This window comes from Tympanuchus pallidicinctus, unplaced genomic scaffold, assembly GCF_026119805.1.
Source record: "Tympanuchus pallidicinctus isolate F22 unplaced genomic scaffold, pur_lepc_1.0 scaffold34, whole genome shotgun sequence".
NCBI classification, from domain to species: Eukaryota; Metazoa; Chordata; class Aves; order Galliformes; family Phasianidae; genus Tympanuchus; species Tympanuchus pallidicinctus.
The window spans coordinates 1-14,424 of NW_026294752.1; the positions used below are offsets into that span (position 1 = coordinate 1).

At 55.7% G+C, this 14,424-nt stretch overlaps 1 protein-coding gene and 1 long non-coding RNA gene across 18 annotated transcripts in view; one reads left to right on the top strand and one right to left on the bottom strand.

Annotated features, from left to right (window-relative positions):
- Window positions 1-3,949: 3,949 nt before the first annotated feature.
- LOC128088430 (uncharacterized) overlaps window positions 3,950-14,424 on the bottom strand; it is a 44,095-nt gene continuing 33,620 nt past the window's right edge. For 14 of the 16 annotated variants that reach the window (XM_052698964.1, XM_052698950.1, XM_052698963.1 and 11 more), the window contains 3 exons: window positions 5,364-5,462; window positions 4,741-4,935; window positions 3,950-4,278 (listed from right to left, as the gene is read on the bottom strand). In XM_052698964.1, coding sequence (XP_052554924.1) covers window positions 4,090-4,278; window positions 4,741-4,935; window positions 5,364-5,462 — 483 coding nt within the window. In that variant the 3' untranslated portion in view covers window positions 3,950-4,089. The remainder of the gene's footprint in view (window positions 4,279-4,740; window positions 4,936-5,363; window positions 5,463-14,424) is intronic. The other 2 variants (XM_052698960.1, XM_052698954.1) reach the window with 2 other exon arrangements.
- LOC128088431 (uncharacterized) overlaps window positions 11,059-14,424 on the top strand; it is a 30,484-nt gene continuing 27,118 nt past the window's right edge. Inside the window, exons 1-3 of one of the 2 annotated variants that reach the window (XR_008210249.1) lie at window positions 11,059-11,310; window positions 11,545-11,655; window positions 12,439-12,983. This is a non-coding gene — a long non-coding RNA (uncharacterized LOC128088431). The remainder of the gene's footprint in view (window positions 11,311-11,544; window positions 11,656-12,438; window positions 12,984-14,424) is intronic. The other variant, XR_008210250.1, reaches the window with a different exon arrangement.

Sequence of the window (14,424 nt, forward strand, 5' to 3'; positions counted from 1 at the left end):
GCGACTCAGCCCCCGCTGCATCCACACGCAAACCTCACACGCACTAACCGCTCCTCAATACTCCGTTTCCCTCCTTTGCAGCCAGCTCCTTGCCTGCACGCAGCCCCACAATCCGCTCTTTCCTCTCCAGCAGTGCAGCAGGCAGGCGGGCAGGCAGGCAGGCAGGCAGCAGAAGGCAGTGCCGTGTACCAGTGCACCGTGCAGGCTCCTTCGTGGAAGGAGGAAGACGCCGACACGCCAAGCCAAAATGGCAGGCAGACAGTCTTGACGTGCAGCCTCTCCTCTCCTCTCCTCTCCTCTCCTCTCTCTCCTCTCCTCTCCTCTCTCCTCTCCTCTCCTCTCCTCTCTCCTCTCCTCTCCTCTCCTCTTCTCTCCTCTCCTCTCCTCTCCTCTCCTCTCCTCTCCTCTCCTCTCCTCTCCTCTCCTCTCTCCCCTCTCCCCTCCCCCTCCCCTCCCCTCCCCTCCCCTCCCCTCCCCTCCCCTCCCCTCTCCTCTCCTCTCCTCTCCTCTCCTCTCCTCTCCTCTCCTCTCCTCTCCTCTCCTCTCCTCTCCTCATCCCTCTCCTCTCTCAGTCTCCGGCTCAACAAGGTGCCCCTCGCAGCACCCAGGACGCTCCACACGCGCCGCTGCCCATGACGCGCTCGAAGCCATTGCAGCTGAAGCAGCTGAAGCAGCACGGCTCGCCGCCCTCCCAGCTCACGCCTGAGCTCTGGGCCCCAGGCGCTCACCTGCAGCCCTCCCGCTGCCCTCTCCTCCTGCCCCACTCCCAGCGCTGCTCTTCACACCAGCCCACCCGCACTTGAACTCCCCTTCAATCTGGGGTTTTTTACCCGAAATATGGCTTTTTACTCCCAGAAATCCCGGTTTTTACCCTTCAATCTGGTTTTTTTTTCCCCTTAAATACGACTTTTTCTGCCTGAAATTCCTGTTTTTCCTATTGAATCTGGGGTATTTCCCCTTACATGTGGCTTTTTCTGTTAGAAATATGGTATTTTCTGCTAGAAATCCCTGTTTTTCGATTAAATCTGGGGGTTTGCCCCTCAAATATGGCTTTTACTGCTAGAAATCCTGCTTTTCCATTAAATCGGGGGTTTTTCTACCAGAAATCCCTGTTTCTCTCCTAAAATCTGGGTTTGTTTTCCCCTTAAATATGGTTTTTTCAGCTAGAAATCCCTGTTTTCCCCTTAAATCTAAGATTTTTTCACCCTAAATATGGCTTTTTCTGCCAGATATCCCTGTTTTTCCCCTCAAATCTGGGGTTTTTCTCCTTTAATATGGGGTTTTTCCCTTCAATACGGCTTTTTTCTCCCAGAAATCCCTGTTTTTCCTCTTAAATGTGTGGTTTTCCCCTTAAATATAGCTTTTTCTCCCAGATATCCTGTTCTTCCCCTTAAATCCAGTGTTTTCTCGCAGAAATGCCTGTTTCAACTTAAATATGGCTTTTTCTGCCAGATATCTCTGTTTCTCCCCTTAAAAACTGTTTTTTTTCCCTCAAATATGGCTTTTTCTGCTAGATATCCCTGTTTTTCCCCTTAACTCTGGGGTTTTCACAGAATTGCAGGGGTTGGAAGGGACCTCCAGAGCTCATCGAGTCCAACCCCCCTGCCAAAGCAGTTCCCTACAGCAGGTCGCACAGGTCGGCATCCAGGCAGGTCTTGGACATCTCCAGAGCAGGAGACTCCCCCACCTCCCTGCAGCCTGTTCCAGTGCTCCTCACCTCACTGCACAGAAGTTCCTTCGCACATTGGTGCAGAACTTCCTATGCTGCAGTTTCCGGCCGTTTCCCCTTGTCCTGTCTCCACTCACCACTGAAAAGGGTCCATCCTCGCCATTCAGCCCCCCCACACCTCAGATACTGATAGACCTGGATCAGGTCCCCTCTCAGTCTTCTTTTCTCCAGGCTGAACAGACCCAGTTCTCTCAGCCTTTCCTCATAGCAGAGATGCTCCAGGCCCTTCACCATCTTGGTGGCCCTCCACTGGACTGTTTCCAAGAGATCCCTGTCTTTTTTGTCCTGGGGAGCCCAGAACTGGACGCAGTGCTCCAGATGAGGCCTCACCAGGGCAAGAGCAGAGGAGGAGGATCACCTCCCTCGACCTGCTGGCCACGCTCTGTGCAATGCACCCCAGGATGCCATTGGCCCTCTTGGCCACAAGGGCACACTGCTGGCTCATGGCCAACCTGTCGTCCACCAGGACACCCAGGTCCCTCTCCGCAGAGCTCCCCTCCAGCAGCTCATCCCCCCAACCTGTAGTGCTGCATGCAATTATTCCTCCCCAGATGCAAGACTCTACACGTGCTTTTGTTAAACCTCATCTGATTTTTTTCTGCCCAGCTCTCAGCCTGACCAGGTCTTGCTGAATGGCAGCACAGCCTTCAGGCTGTCAGCCAATCCTCCCAACTTCGTATCATCACAAACTTGCTGAGGGTGGCCATTATCCCCTCATCAAGGTCATTGATGAAGATGTTGAACAAGAGCGGACCCAGCACCGACCCCTGAGGAACAGGGCTGCTTACAGGCCTCCAACCGGCCTCTGCACCACCAACAGTGACCCTCTGTGCTCTGCCAGTCAGCCAGTTCTCAACCCACCTCACTGTCCACTCATCTGTCCCACACTTGCTCAGCTTTGTTATAAGGATGCCTTGCTGAAATCAAGGTAGACTACATGCACTGCTCTGCCCCCGTCCACCCAGCCAGAGACAACATCATAGAAGGCCACCAGGTTGGTCAAGCACGACCTCCCCCTGGTGAACCTGTGCTGACTGACATACCAGCTAAAAAAGAGGGCTACGAGGTGGGCACAAAACTGCCCCAAGGGCCAGACAGAGAGGGCTGCGAGAACTGGCAAAAAGCTCAGCTAGAAGCCAGTTCATAGAAAGGTGCCTTGGCCTCTACCCAGCACCAGCAACGTCCCACCCCTCCATCCATCAGGGCCCCGGCAGCACAGTCTGCAGATGATGCAGAGGTACGAGGAGCAGTTGAAACAGCACATCATCGTGCAGGAATTCAAAGGCAGAAACTCCAAGGAGCGACAGGAAAACACTGGGCAAAGCAGTGGCCCCTCATGGCTCAGCACAGCGCCCTCGCAGCGCCCTGGCACAACACGCGGCGCTGCCGTAACGCGCCTGAAGCCACTGGAGCTGCAGCAGCGCAGCACGGCTCAGTGTCCTCCAAGCTCGAGGCTGAGCTCTGCTCCGAGGCACATTCCCCTGCCGCCCACCCGCTGCCCTCTCCTCCTCCCCGCTCCCAGCGCTGCTCTTCATACCATCCCACCCACACCTCCACTCCTCGTGCCCCAACGCCAGGCTGACGCGCAGGCCACGGCTGCCCGCGTGCAGCTGGGCTTCCCGGGGCAAACAGCAACCCTCAGCACAGCCCAGGGCTGAGAAAGCCACCAGGAAGAGAGGCAAGCTCCAGGGGCCGAGTGCAGGGACGCCTGTCTCCCTCCCGGGACGCTTCCCCTCCTTCGTGCTTTTGCTAGCGGTCCTTGGAGAGCAAGGGCAGGCTCACAGCCTGTGGCCAGCAGCTACAGGGGGGCTGAAAGGCCACCCGTTGGGAAGACCCACAAGGAAACGGGGGAAAACCAGCAGAATTTCAGGGCAGAGCCGAGCGGTTCATGGCCCCGCGACTGCCAGCCCAAGCACGGCACCTTTTGACCAGCTACAGAAAGAGGCAGCACCGTGTGGAAAAAGTTGGTTTCGCTTTTATTCAGTACAAAAGGCTCTGGCTTGTATTTCTATCAACACAGCCCAAAATGAAACCCCAGCGCCCAGGGTTTCTGCTTAGCAAGGAGTCAATCAGCCTCCAGGCAGACACAAGCAGAAGCCTGACCCTGTGGCTACGTCAGCTCCTCTCCCTCCAGGCCCGGCTAGCCGTACTTCAATCTCACACTAGACCGGCCCTGGCCCTGAAGAGACGCAGCCTGAAGGAACACAGCCTCTCCATCTCTTGCCATAGATGAAGACCTGCCTCTGGCAAGCCCTCCTTGCTTGGAATGCAGCACAAGCCCTTCCCTTCCAGGTGCCTCAGCTCCGCTGCACTGTCCGTCACAGGGAAAGCACGGCCGTGCCACAAAACCGGACGCTGACTCAGTGCGCTGCCTTTGGTGCCACCTCCGAGGAAGCATTGCAGCTGATCCCAGTGTCCTGTGGGCCTTCTCGCTCAAGCCCTGCTCGGTTCTTTCTGCTCTCCTTCTGGGCTTTCTTCCTCAGCAGAGCAGCACTTGCCTTGGCTTTCTTCACTGGCTCGCCAGACCGAGTCCCAAGACTGTGCCAGTCCTACAAGAATCAAGGCACAAACGGTCAGGGAACCTGCACAGCTAACAAGTGGCTGACAGCTCGCGTGGGGAGCTCAAGTCACCGCCCGGGCAGCTGTGGCTGCCAGCACTGGAAACCACCTTCCTGCCATCAGGGCATGCCAGAAACTCCACCTCTATCTCCCTCCCCAAAGTCCCACACGAACTGGAACCCAAAGCCATCTCCTGCAAGGCAGCGCCTGCACACGGCTTGGACACTGCCTGGCAGCACGCACAGCACAGCAGCAGCAGCAGGTGAGCTTGCACCTCCAGGCTCCTTGCGTGCCACCAGGAACAGCACGCACGCCCAAGGAAGGGCACAACACACTGCCGCACTCTCAGCAATGCCGCGGCGCGCTACCGTAGGCAACGGCTCCAGCTGCTTCCCTCCCAGCCCATTTCCTCAGCATTTCTATCAACCTCTACCAAACAGAGCGCTACTTACTGTCTCTGGGCACTTGGCAACTGGCAGGGTTATGGCCCACACGCACACAAGCTGCAAAACGGCTCCAAAGAAGAGGCCGCAGCGCAGCACGTTCTCCATCAGCGTGGGCTCAGGGATCTCCGGGGCCGAGAAATGCACTTCAGCGGCCATAGCGCAGACAGCCTGCTGCTCTGCTGCTCTCCAGGAGGCTGCTTTCTGCAAGGGGGAAACGAGAGCCATCATTCCATTCGTGCGCCCCGACGGTGCGACTTCCTGCTAGCAAAAACTCCCAGCCTGACTCACAGACGTGCTCTCAAGATAGCCTTGGTCTTCCGACCCGACCACAAGGAGGGACGCCAAACTTGCATGTCAGCAAGAGCTGAGCAGGCAAGAATCAACTTCTCCCTGAGCTTGATCGCACACGCACGACCACTGTCTCATGAACACCACCAACAACAGTATTCCTACCATCAGCTGCACATCTGCATCTACCTGGGCACGTACATGTTCACGGCCTTGCTGCTGCTGTGCCGTACGGCACCAAGCACAGCAACAAAGCACGCAGAAAGCCCACCTGCTGAGCACAGGGGGAGCAGCTGGGCTCACGCCTAAGCACTGCTTACTGCAAAGGAAGGCACACCTACCTGGCAACGGCCACGCAGGACGCTCCACACACAGTCACACACTGTTCTCCTGAGGCCCAACGCAATGGCGCAGCCACTCACACTCTGCTCCTCGACGGTCTGCAACACAAAAGTCACAAGCTGGAAATTCAACCCATCCAAGATGCCATCGCGCCTCCGTGCTCACGGCACTCGCACTCATGTCTTCGCACCATCAATCAGGCGTGTGCTTACCGAGTGAGCGCTGCTCACTGCCACCTGACACCAGCAATCGACCCCTAACTGTCAAGTATGAACAGGAACCTATGCCTAACACTAAAAGACTACAAGTAACCTATGCCTAACTCTAACATAAGAACAGGAACCTATGCCTAACACTAAAAGACTACACGTAACCTATGCCTAACTCTAAAATACGAACAATAATCTACTCCTAACACTAACACTAAAATCAACAATAACAACAACAACAACAACTAAACCATAACTCCTGCAGCATTTAAATGGGAAGAGGAGATCTTGGCTCCCCAGGAGGCTCGGAGGAGGAGCTGATGGAAACTCATGCCACCCAGCTAATGCTGGGGGCGGGGGCCGCGCAGCGGGTAGGGAGCCGAGCGCCTGGACCAGCGGCCGTGGAGGGACGGCGCCGATGCGGGGCCTGGCACGGTGGTGTGGTGCCAGGCCAGCTGTGCCGCAGGCGGATCCACCTCCATGGGCTCATCCGGAGGTGGATCCACCTCCATGGGCTCATCCAGAGGTGGATCCACCTCCATGGGCTCCACGGAGGTGGTCGCAGCGCTGGCCCAGGCGCGATGGAAACGGAATCGCTGCCCCCTCCTCCGCTTGATCTTCAAGGCGGCCCCCCTCCTCCTCTTCGCTTCTGGGAAGCCAAGCTCCCTCTTCCCATTTAAAACAGGGCAAATTGTGCCCCTCGCCCTCTTCACTCCAGCCATGGCTGACAGAGCTCACAGAGGCGAGTGCGTTGGCCGGGGCAGCGGTGACCAAGGTGACGGCTGTGATGCGGCGAAGGTTCTAAAATGGCAGCCGCACTGCTGGCAATGGCGTTCCACAGAGCATGAGGAGGGGGCTGGAGGACAGGGCACGGGACGGCAGCTAGAAGGCACTCCCCGTGCCCAGCGGGCAGCCCTTCTCTCCGGCAAGCAAGAGGCCACAGAGGAGCCGGCCCCGAGAAAAGGGCCCTCGGCCTCCTTCATCCTCTCCCTTCTTCCACACCGGAATCTCTTGGGGCTGGCACACGCAGCACACAGCGCCATGTTCAGGGGCCTCCCGAGCCCAGCGCCAACAACAGCAGGCTCCACAGCGCACCTCACCACGCCTGCCTCCTGGCACACACCAGCTCCGCTTTCCACCTTAGCACCCAGCGCCTCTTCTTGCGCCTCACGGCTGGGAATTCAACCATTCCCTACCATCAATACGGCCAGCTGCATTTTCATTACAATCACTCTCACTCCATTCCACAGCCGCGCACAATGCCGGCACACACACACGGCGCCACCCTGGCTCACCGATGCCTCGCGGGGACCCACACAACAGCACGAGCAAAGCAGGCAGAAACGTGCCGTGCTCCTGACTGATGGCAGTCCGAAAATCTCCCTCTCCCTCCCCCCCGCTCTCCTAAGGCAGCACTTCTCCCGAGCAACAAACACAGTCACACACAACTGCAGCCCCGGCTCGTCCCGACAACGGACGTCCACAGGAAGCACATCTTCACAGACCTTCTGCCAGCTCCGCACCCTCCGGCCAACACAGCGCCCACGCGCCTTGCTCCACTGCCCGCCCGCCCGGCCTTTGCTGCCGACAACTCGGCCCTACGGGGCCTCCTCCTTCACACGCCCCAAACACCAACACAGCTCCGCTCTCGCACGGCCTTCCCTGAGAGGAAGCCGCCCCCCGACCCCGCACCACTCGCCGGCGCCGCACGCATCGCCTCCGCGTGCCGGCAGCACCGCCGGCTCCTCCCCCGAGCGCCCCTCCATGCCCCCGCACCGAGCCCCGACCCCGTTCCCAGCACACAGCCCGCTCCTCCCGGCCCCGCTCACCGGCCCGGCGCCGCCATGCCGCGCTGCCCCGGAAGTGCTCTCCGCCGGCACGAAGCACTTCCTGCCCCGGCCCTACCAACCGCCTGCGGCGTCCCGTTGCTGAGGGCGGCCCGGGGCCTGGAGGAGGGGGAGGGGCAGCCGGGGGGGCCGCTGCCGGATTCCCCTCGGGTGCCGCCGGCGCCATGTTCTAACAGAAATCCCTGTTTCTTTCCCCTTAAATCTGGGTTTTTCCCCTTAAATATGGATTTTTCTGCCAGAAATCCCTGTTATTCCTGTTAAATACAGCTTTTTCTGCCATAATCCCTGTTTTTCCCCTTCAATCTGGGTTTTTTTCCCCGTAAACATGGCTTTTTCTCCCAGAAATCCCTGTTTTTCCTGTTAAATCTGGTGTTTTCATAGAATCATAGAATCACCAAGGTTGGAAAAGACCTACAAGTTCACCCAGTCCAACCGTTCACCCATTCCCAACAGCTCCCACTAAACCACGTCCCTGAACACAACATGCAGCCTTTCCTTGAACACCCCCAGGCTCGGTGACTCCACCACCTCCCTGTGCATCCGTTCCAGTGCCTGACCACCCTTTCTGAGCAGTAACACTTCCTCATGTCCAGCCTGAATCTCCCCTGCCGTAGCCTGAAGCCATTCCCCCTGCTGCTATCACTGATGACACGAGAGCAGAGGCCGACCCCCAGCTCACTACAGCCTCCCTTCAGGAAGTTATAGAAAGCAATGAGGTCTCCCCTGAGCCTCCTCTTCTCCAGGCTGAACATTCCCAGCTCCTTCAGCCTCTCCTCATCAGCCCTGTGTTCCAGACCCCTCACCAGCTTTGTCGCCCTCCTTTGAACACGTTCCAGGGCCTCAATATCTTTCTTGCAGTGAGGGGCCCAAAACTGGACACAGCACTCGAGGTGCGGCCTCACCAGTGCTGAATACAGGGGAACAATCACCTCTCTGCTCCTGCTTGCAACGCTGTTTCTGATGCAAGCCAGGATGCCATTGGCCTTCCTGGCCACCTGGGCACACTGTGGGCTCATGTTCAGCCGAGCATCAATCAATACCCCCAGGTCCATTTCCTCTACGCCGTCCTCCAGCCACACCGCCCCAAGCCTGCAGCGTCGCCTGGGGTTGTTGTGGCCGAAGCGCAGGACCCGGCATTTGGCCTTGTTGAAACTCATCCTATTGGCTTCAGCCCAGCTCTCCAGCCTGCCCAGATCCCTCTGTAGGGCCTCGCTACCCCCAGGCAGATCCACACTTCCAGCCCATTTGGTGTCATCTGCGAATGTACTGAGGGTGCACTCGATGCCCTCATCGAGGTCATCAATCAAGATATTGAAGAGGACAGGCCCAGCACCGACCCCTGGGGAACACCACTCACGACCGGTCGCCAGCTGGATTTGACTCCGTTTTCCCCGTAAATATGGCTTTTTCTGCTACAAATCCCTGTTTTCCCATTAAATCCAAGTTTTTGCCCCTTAAATATGGCTTTTTCTGCTAGATATCCCTGTTTTTCCAGTAAATCTGGGTTTTTCTCCCAGAAATCCCTGTTATTCCTCTTATATCTGGGGGTTTCCCCTTAAAAATGGCTTTTTTTTTCCTAGAAATCCCTGATTTTCCATTAAATCTGGAATTTTTCTCATTAAATATGGCTTTTTCTCCTTGAAATCCCTATTTTTCCCATTAAATCTGGGGTTTTTCCTCTGAAACATGGCTTTTTCTGCTAGAAATCCCTGTTTTTCCATTAAATCGGGGGTTTTCTACCAGAAATCCCTGTTTCTCTCCTAAAATCTGGGATTTTTTCCCCTTAAATATGGCTTTTTCTCCCAGAAATCCCTATTTTTCCCCTTCAATCTGCGTTTTTTCCCCTTAAACATGGCTTTTTCTGCCAGAAATTCCTGTTTTTCCTATTAAATCTGGGGTTTTTCCCCTTAAATACGGCTTTTTCTGCCAGAAATTCCTGTTTTTCTTCTTAAATCCGTGGTTTTCCCCTTAAATATAGCTTTTTCTCCCAGATATCCCTGTTTTTCCCCTTAAATCCAGTGTTTTCTCGGAGAAACCCCTCTTTTCAATTTAAATATGGCTTTTTCTCCCAGATATTCCTGTTTTTCCATTAAATTGGGGGTTTTCTAACAGAAATCCCTGTTTCTCTCCTAAAATGTGTTTTTTTTTTCCCTTAAATATGGCTTTTTTCAGCTAGAAATCCCTTTCTTCCCCCTAAAATATGGGGGTTTTCCCCTTACATGTGGTTTTTTCTGCTAGAAATCCCTGTTCTTCTCATTAAATCTGGGGTTTTTCCTCTGAAATATGGCTTTTTCTCCCAGAAATCCCTGTTTTTCCATTAAATCGGGGGATATCTACCAGAAATCCCTGTTTCTCTCCTGAAATCTGGGGTTTTTGCCCCTTAAACCCCTTTTTCTCCCAGAAATCCCTATTTTTCCCCTTCAATCTGGGTTTTTTCCCCTTAAACATGGCTTTTTCTGCCAGAAATTCCTGTTTTTCCTATTAAATCTGGGGTATTTCCCCTTACATGTGGTTTTTTCTGCTAGAAATCCCTGTTTTTCCCCTTAAAAACAGGGTTTTTCCCCTCAAATATGGCTTTTTCTGCTAGATATCCCTGTTTTTCCCCTTAAATCTGGGGTTTTCACAGAACTGTAGGGGTTGGAAGGGACCTCCAGAAGAGATAAACGGGCAGGGTGCTGCAGGTGCAAACTTCTTCTCTTCCTGCCGTTGCCCGGTTTTGTTATTCTGGATAAGGCAGAGCAGCCCGGCCTTGTCTGGGCTCTGCAGGCACAGCTCTGATGGAAGAGGCAGCAGGAGGGCTGTTGGAACAGGGACTGTGGTGTTTTAAAGTAGCAGCTGAGCACAAATGTTTGCTGTTGGGCTTCGTGGGAGAAGGGGCACAGGCAGGTACAGCTCCCACAGTGCTTCTGTTAGCTGGCTTCTGTTGTGAATGCTGAAACCTCAGGCTTCCTGCACTGACTGCAGATTTTCACTTCACTGGGGAATTTGCAATGCATGTTGTCATCCTGTAATACTTGAATCAACCTTTTTTCTGTCTCTGGGCGAGCACTCGCACTTCCCCCTCCTGCTCTGTGTTGTTCTAGTCTTTCAGCTGACTTTTGTCTCCAGAGCTTCAGGGAGTGATGCACAAAAGAAGCACTGGTCGCTCCCCCAGAGCAGAGTCCCGTTCAGGAGGGAAAATATGCGATCCCTGAAGATGCCTGGTGCACAGATGGGTCCAGCAAGGGCACTTGCAAGAGCAAGCGGAGAGCAGCAGCGTAGCATCCTTCCAGCGAGACGATGCGGTTCAATGAGGGGATGGTCAGAGCAGGCAACGGGCAGAACTGCGAGCCGTGTGGATGGTTATGAGCAAGGCAGCCAGTGGTGGCATCCTGAACGTCTGCACAGGTGGTTGGGCTGTGTGCCGGGGGCTCCCTCTTTGCATTGCACAGTGGGCCGCCCAGGAATGGACTGTCCACCCCCCGATCTGGGGCAAGGACGTGGTTGGGGGTACAGGACTGCAAGTGCTACCGAGCTGCTGGTCATCAGCCCAGTGGCGTGGCCTGCTTGCACACTTGACACTCACCCCGTGTCTCTGCTCATTCCTAGGTGAATCTCAGTGGTTTCGACCCAGGCCCAGTGGTGGTGCACTGAGAGCTTCCTTCAGTGCCGAGCTCTCAGAAGCACGAATCGCTGCAGGTCTGATGGCTGCCTTGCACAGGACAGCAGTGATGGGGATAAGGAGCTGATCCACCCTCCGGCCCTCATTTCTCCTGGCTCTGCTGAAGATGCTGACCTGAGCCCAGCAGCCATCGCAGTCCCCGGCCTGGATTGGGACCCAGTGTCTTTGCAGTGCAGCCCAGCCAAGCGCAGTCCGAGTGCCCGGCCAGCAGCAGCTCCACGAGGAGCAGGTGGGCATCGCTGAGGAGCAGCCGAGCCTTTGGAGGAGGGCTTGGAATCAGGCAGCCGGTGCCAGGCAGCGGGCAGCACACACAGGGCTGGTGCAGTCACACTTCTCTGCAACTTCGGTGCTTGATTAAATCCAAACCAATCTTTATTCTATGACGAGCAAACCACGCTGTCTACCAAATGGTGTCAAAATATTCTTTCTCACCCTTCACTTCCCTTTCCTGCATGTGATACAGCAGCCCGCTGATCATCGGGGGCTCAGTTTGCCATCAGGGAGTGTCAGCGGTCGTCTGAAGGCTTCGTTGGCTGTCAGAGGGCTCCACTGATCATCAGAGATCTTCACTGAGGTCAGAGGGCTTTGCTAATCAGCAGAGGGTGTCATCGGTCATCAGAGAGGAGATCTGAGGAGCCCGAGGGAGGGATCTGGGGATTCCTTGTTGGGTAGGTAGTGATGGAGGGGAGGTGGGACTGAAGGGCTGAAGCAGATCCAAGTGAGGGGCAATTGGCTGCGATAAGAGAGGGGGTAAAAGGAGGCCATAGAGAAGGTGGAAGAAAGGGTGAAGGGTTTGGGAGGAACTGGAAGGAGGAAGTGGGAGAGAGCAGAGGGAGGGTACTGGGGCTGCTTGGCAGCACGGGGAGCTCTGTCCTTTTTGGAGCAGGCAGCACAGAGGGGTTGGAGAGGCCCATGGGTGCAGCACGTGGGGTGCGGGGTATGGAGCTGGGGACCCCTCCCAGCACTTAGAGGTGGCCTCTGCCAGGCAGGAGCAGACACGAACAGCCCCTGCTGAGCATGGGGACGCAGACACACACAGCGTGGCTCTGCTGAGGGCTTCATTGATCACTGGAGGATGTCAGAGCTGATCACATGCCTAGGACACCTCGAGACCCTCCTCCTCTGCACAGCTGTCCAAAGCATGAGGGAAGCTCTGCGGGTGGCAATGGTCCCCTGGTACGGGGCAGGGATGGCGCCCTCCATCCCATCCATCCCCAGGCCCTGACACACAGTGCTCAGGGCTCCAGGGATCCCCAGGGTCCCTCAGTGTCCCTGCTCCAGTGCCACCCTTATTGTAACTGACTTCTGCCCTACGTCCAATCTAAACTCTCTGACTCTTTCCCCTTCCTTCTTACAGCCCCCCTGAAGATAGCAAAGGCCAGAAGAAGAATAAGGCAGCAGAACTTATGCTCACGCTGCGTACAAATGCTACAGGAGCAGAAACAAACCGGGACGCTCTGGGTTCCTCCCGGGAAGGCAAAACTGCACAGAGACGCCCCAGCTGTGTTTGGCAGCGCCCTCCCTGCTCCTCGTGTGATCCCACTGCTGAGCCAGGATGCAGCTGCCCAGTGCTGCAGAGCACCGTCTAGAGCTGGGCCGGGACCTCCTCCCCTTCCTCTCCTGCAGCTCGGCGGGCAGCCTCACCTCCTCCTGTGGCAGAGCTGCTGATCCCACAGATGCCATCTGGATGCTCCTCTAACCCCGAGCTCCTGCCCACCCTGCCAAGAAAAAGCAAACCAACCCCCCACAGCAGGGAATGCACACAGCTTCACGCCGCTCCCCTTCACCCTGTCCTACCTCAGAGACCAAAGGAGCCCTGATCTGGAAATTGGCACAAAACACAGCAGCGTCACTTGAAAATGCAAGTTGTGTTTTCGTTGTCAGGGGTATTACAGCCCAAAGGTTGAAATAAAGTTTGTGCAAAGGAGGGTAAATTACAGGTGTTCCATGCACAAAAGCAAAGAGGAACGGTGTGAGGGTGTTTCCAATGAGACCCCAGAGGGAAACCGAGGCAAACAGTAACTGCTACACAACCAATGGTGCAGAGAGAGAATTCACTGCCAGGAGCAGCTCACAGTCCAGTGAGAAAGATTCACAGCACTGGCTGCAGGGTTGTCTTTTAATTAAAAACAATATACAAAAACAATCTGGATTTTTTGAGCTAACTTCTATAAATATTAGTAGGGGGGGAATTGCTAAATGGTGCTGCAAGCAATGTGGGGGCAGAAGAGCCAAGGCATGGGAGGTATCTTAATGCCTATGTGCACAGCAGGCTCTGCTGCCCCTGCTTCACTCCTCCACAGGAATCACAGAATTGTAGGGGTTGGAAGGGACCTCCAGAGCTCATCGAGTCCAACCCCTGCCAAAGCAGTTCCCTACAGCAGGTCACACAGGTCGGCATCCAGGCAGGTCTTGGACATCTCCAGAGCAGGAGACTCCACCACCTCCCTGGCAGCCTGTTCCAGTGCTCCTCACCTCACTGTACAGAAGTTCCTTCGCACATTGGTGCAGAACTTCCTATGCTGCAGTTTCCGGCCGTTTCCCCTTGTCCTGTCTCCACTCACCACTGAAAAGGGTCCATCCTCGCCATTCTGCCCCCACACCTCAGATACTGATAGACCTGGATCAGGTCCCCTCTCAGTCTTCTTTTCTCCAGGCTGAACAGACCCAGTTCTCTCAGCCTTTCCTCATAGCAGAGATGCTCCAGGCCCTTCACCATCTTGGTGGCCCCCGCTGGATCCCTGTCTTTTTTGTCCTGGGAGCCCAGAACTGGATGCAGTGCTCCAGATGAGGCCTCAGCAGAGCAGAGCAGAGGGGGAGGATCACCTCCCTCGACCTGCTGGCCACGCTCTTTGCAATGCACCCCAGGATGCCATTGGCCCTCTTGGCCACAAGGGCACACTGCTGGCTCATGGCCAACCTGTCGTCCACCAGGACACCCAGGTCCCTCTCTGCAGAGCTCCCCTCCAGCAGCTCATCCCCCAACCTGTAGTGCTGCATGCATTTATTCCTCCCCAGATGCAAGACTCTACACTTGCTTTTGTTAAACCTCATCCGGTTTTTCTCTGCCCAGCTCTCAGGTTGTCCAGCTCTTGCTGAATGGCAGCACAGCCTTCAGGCTGTCAGCCAATCCTCCCAACTTCGTATCATCACAAACTTGCTGAGGGTGGCCATTATCCCCTCATCAAGGTCACTGATGAAGATGTTGAACAAGAGCGGACCCAGCACCGACCCCTGAGGAACAGCGCTGCTTACAGGCCTCCAATCGGCCTCTGCACCACCAACAGTGACCCTCTGTGCTCTGCCAGTCAGCCAGTTCTCAACCCACCTCACTGTCCACTCA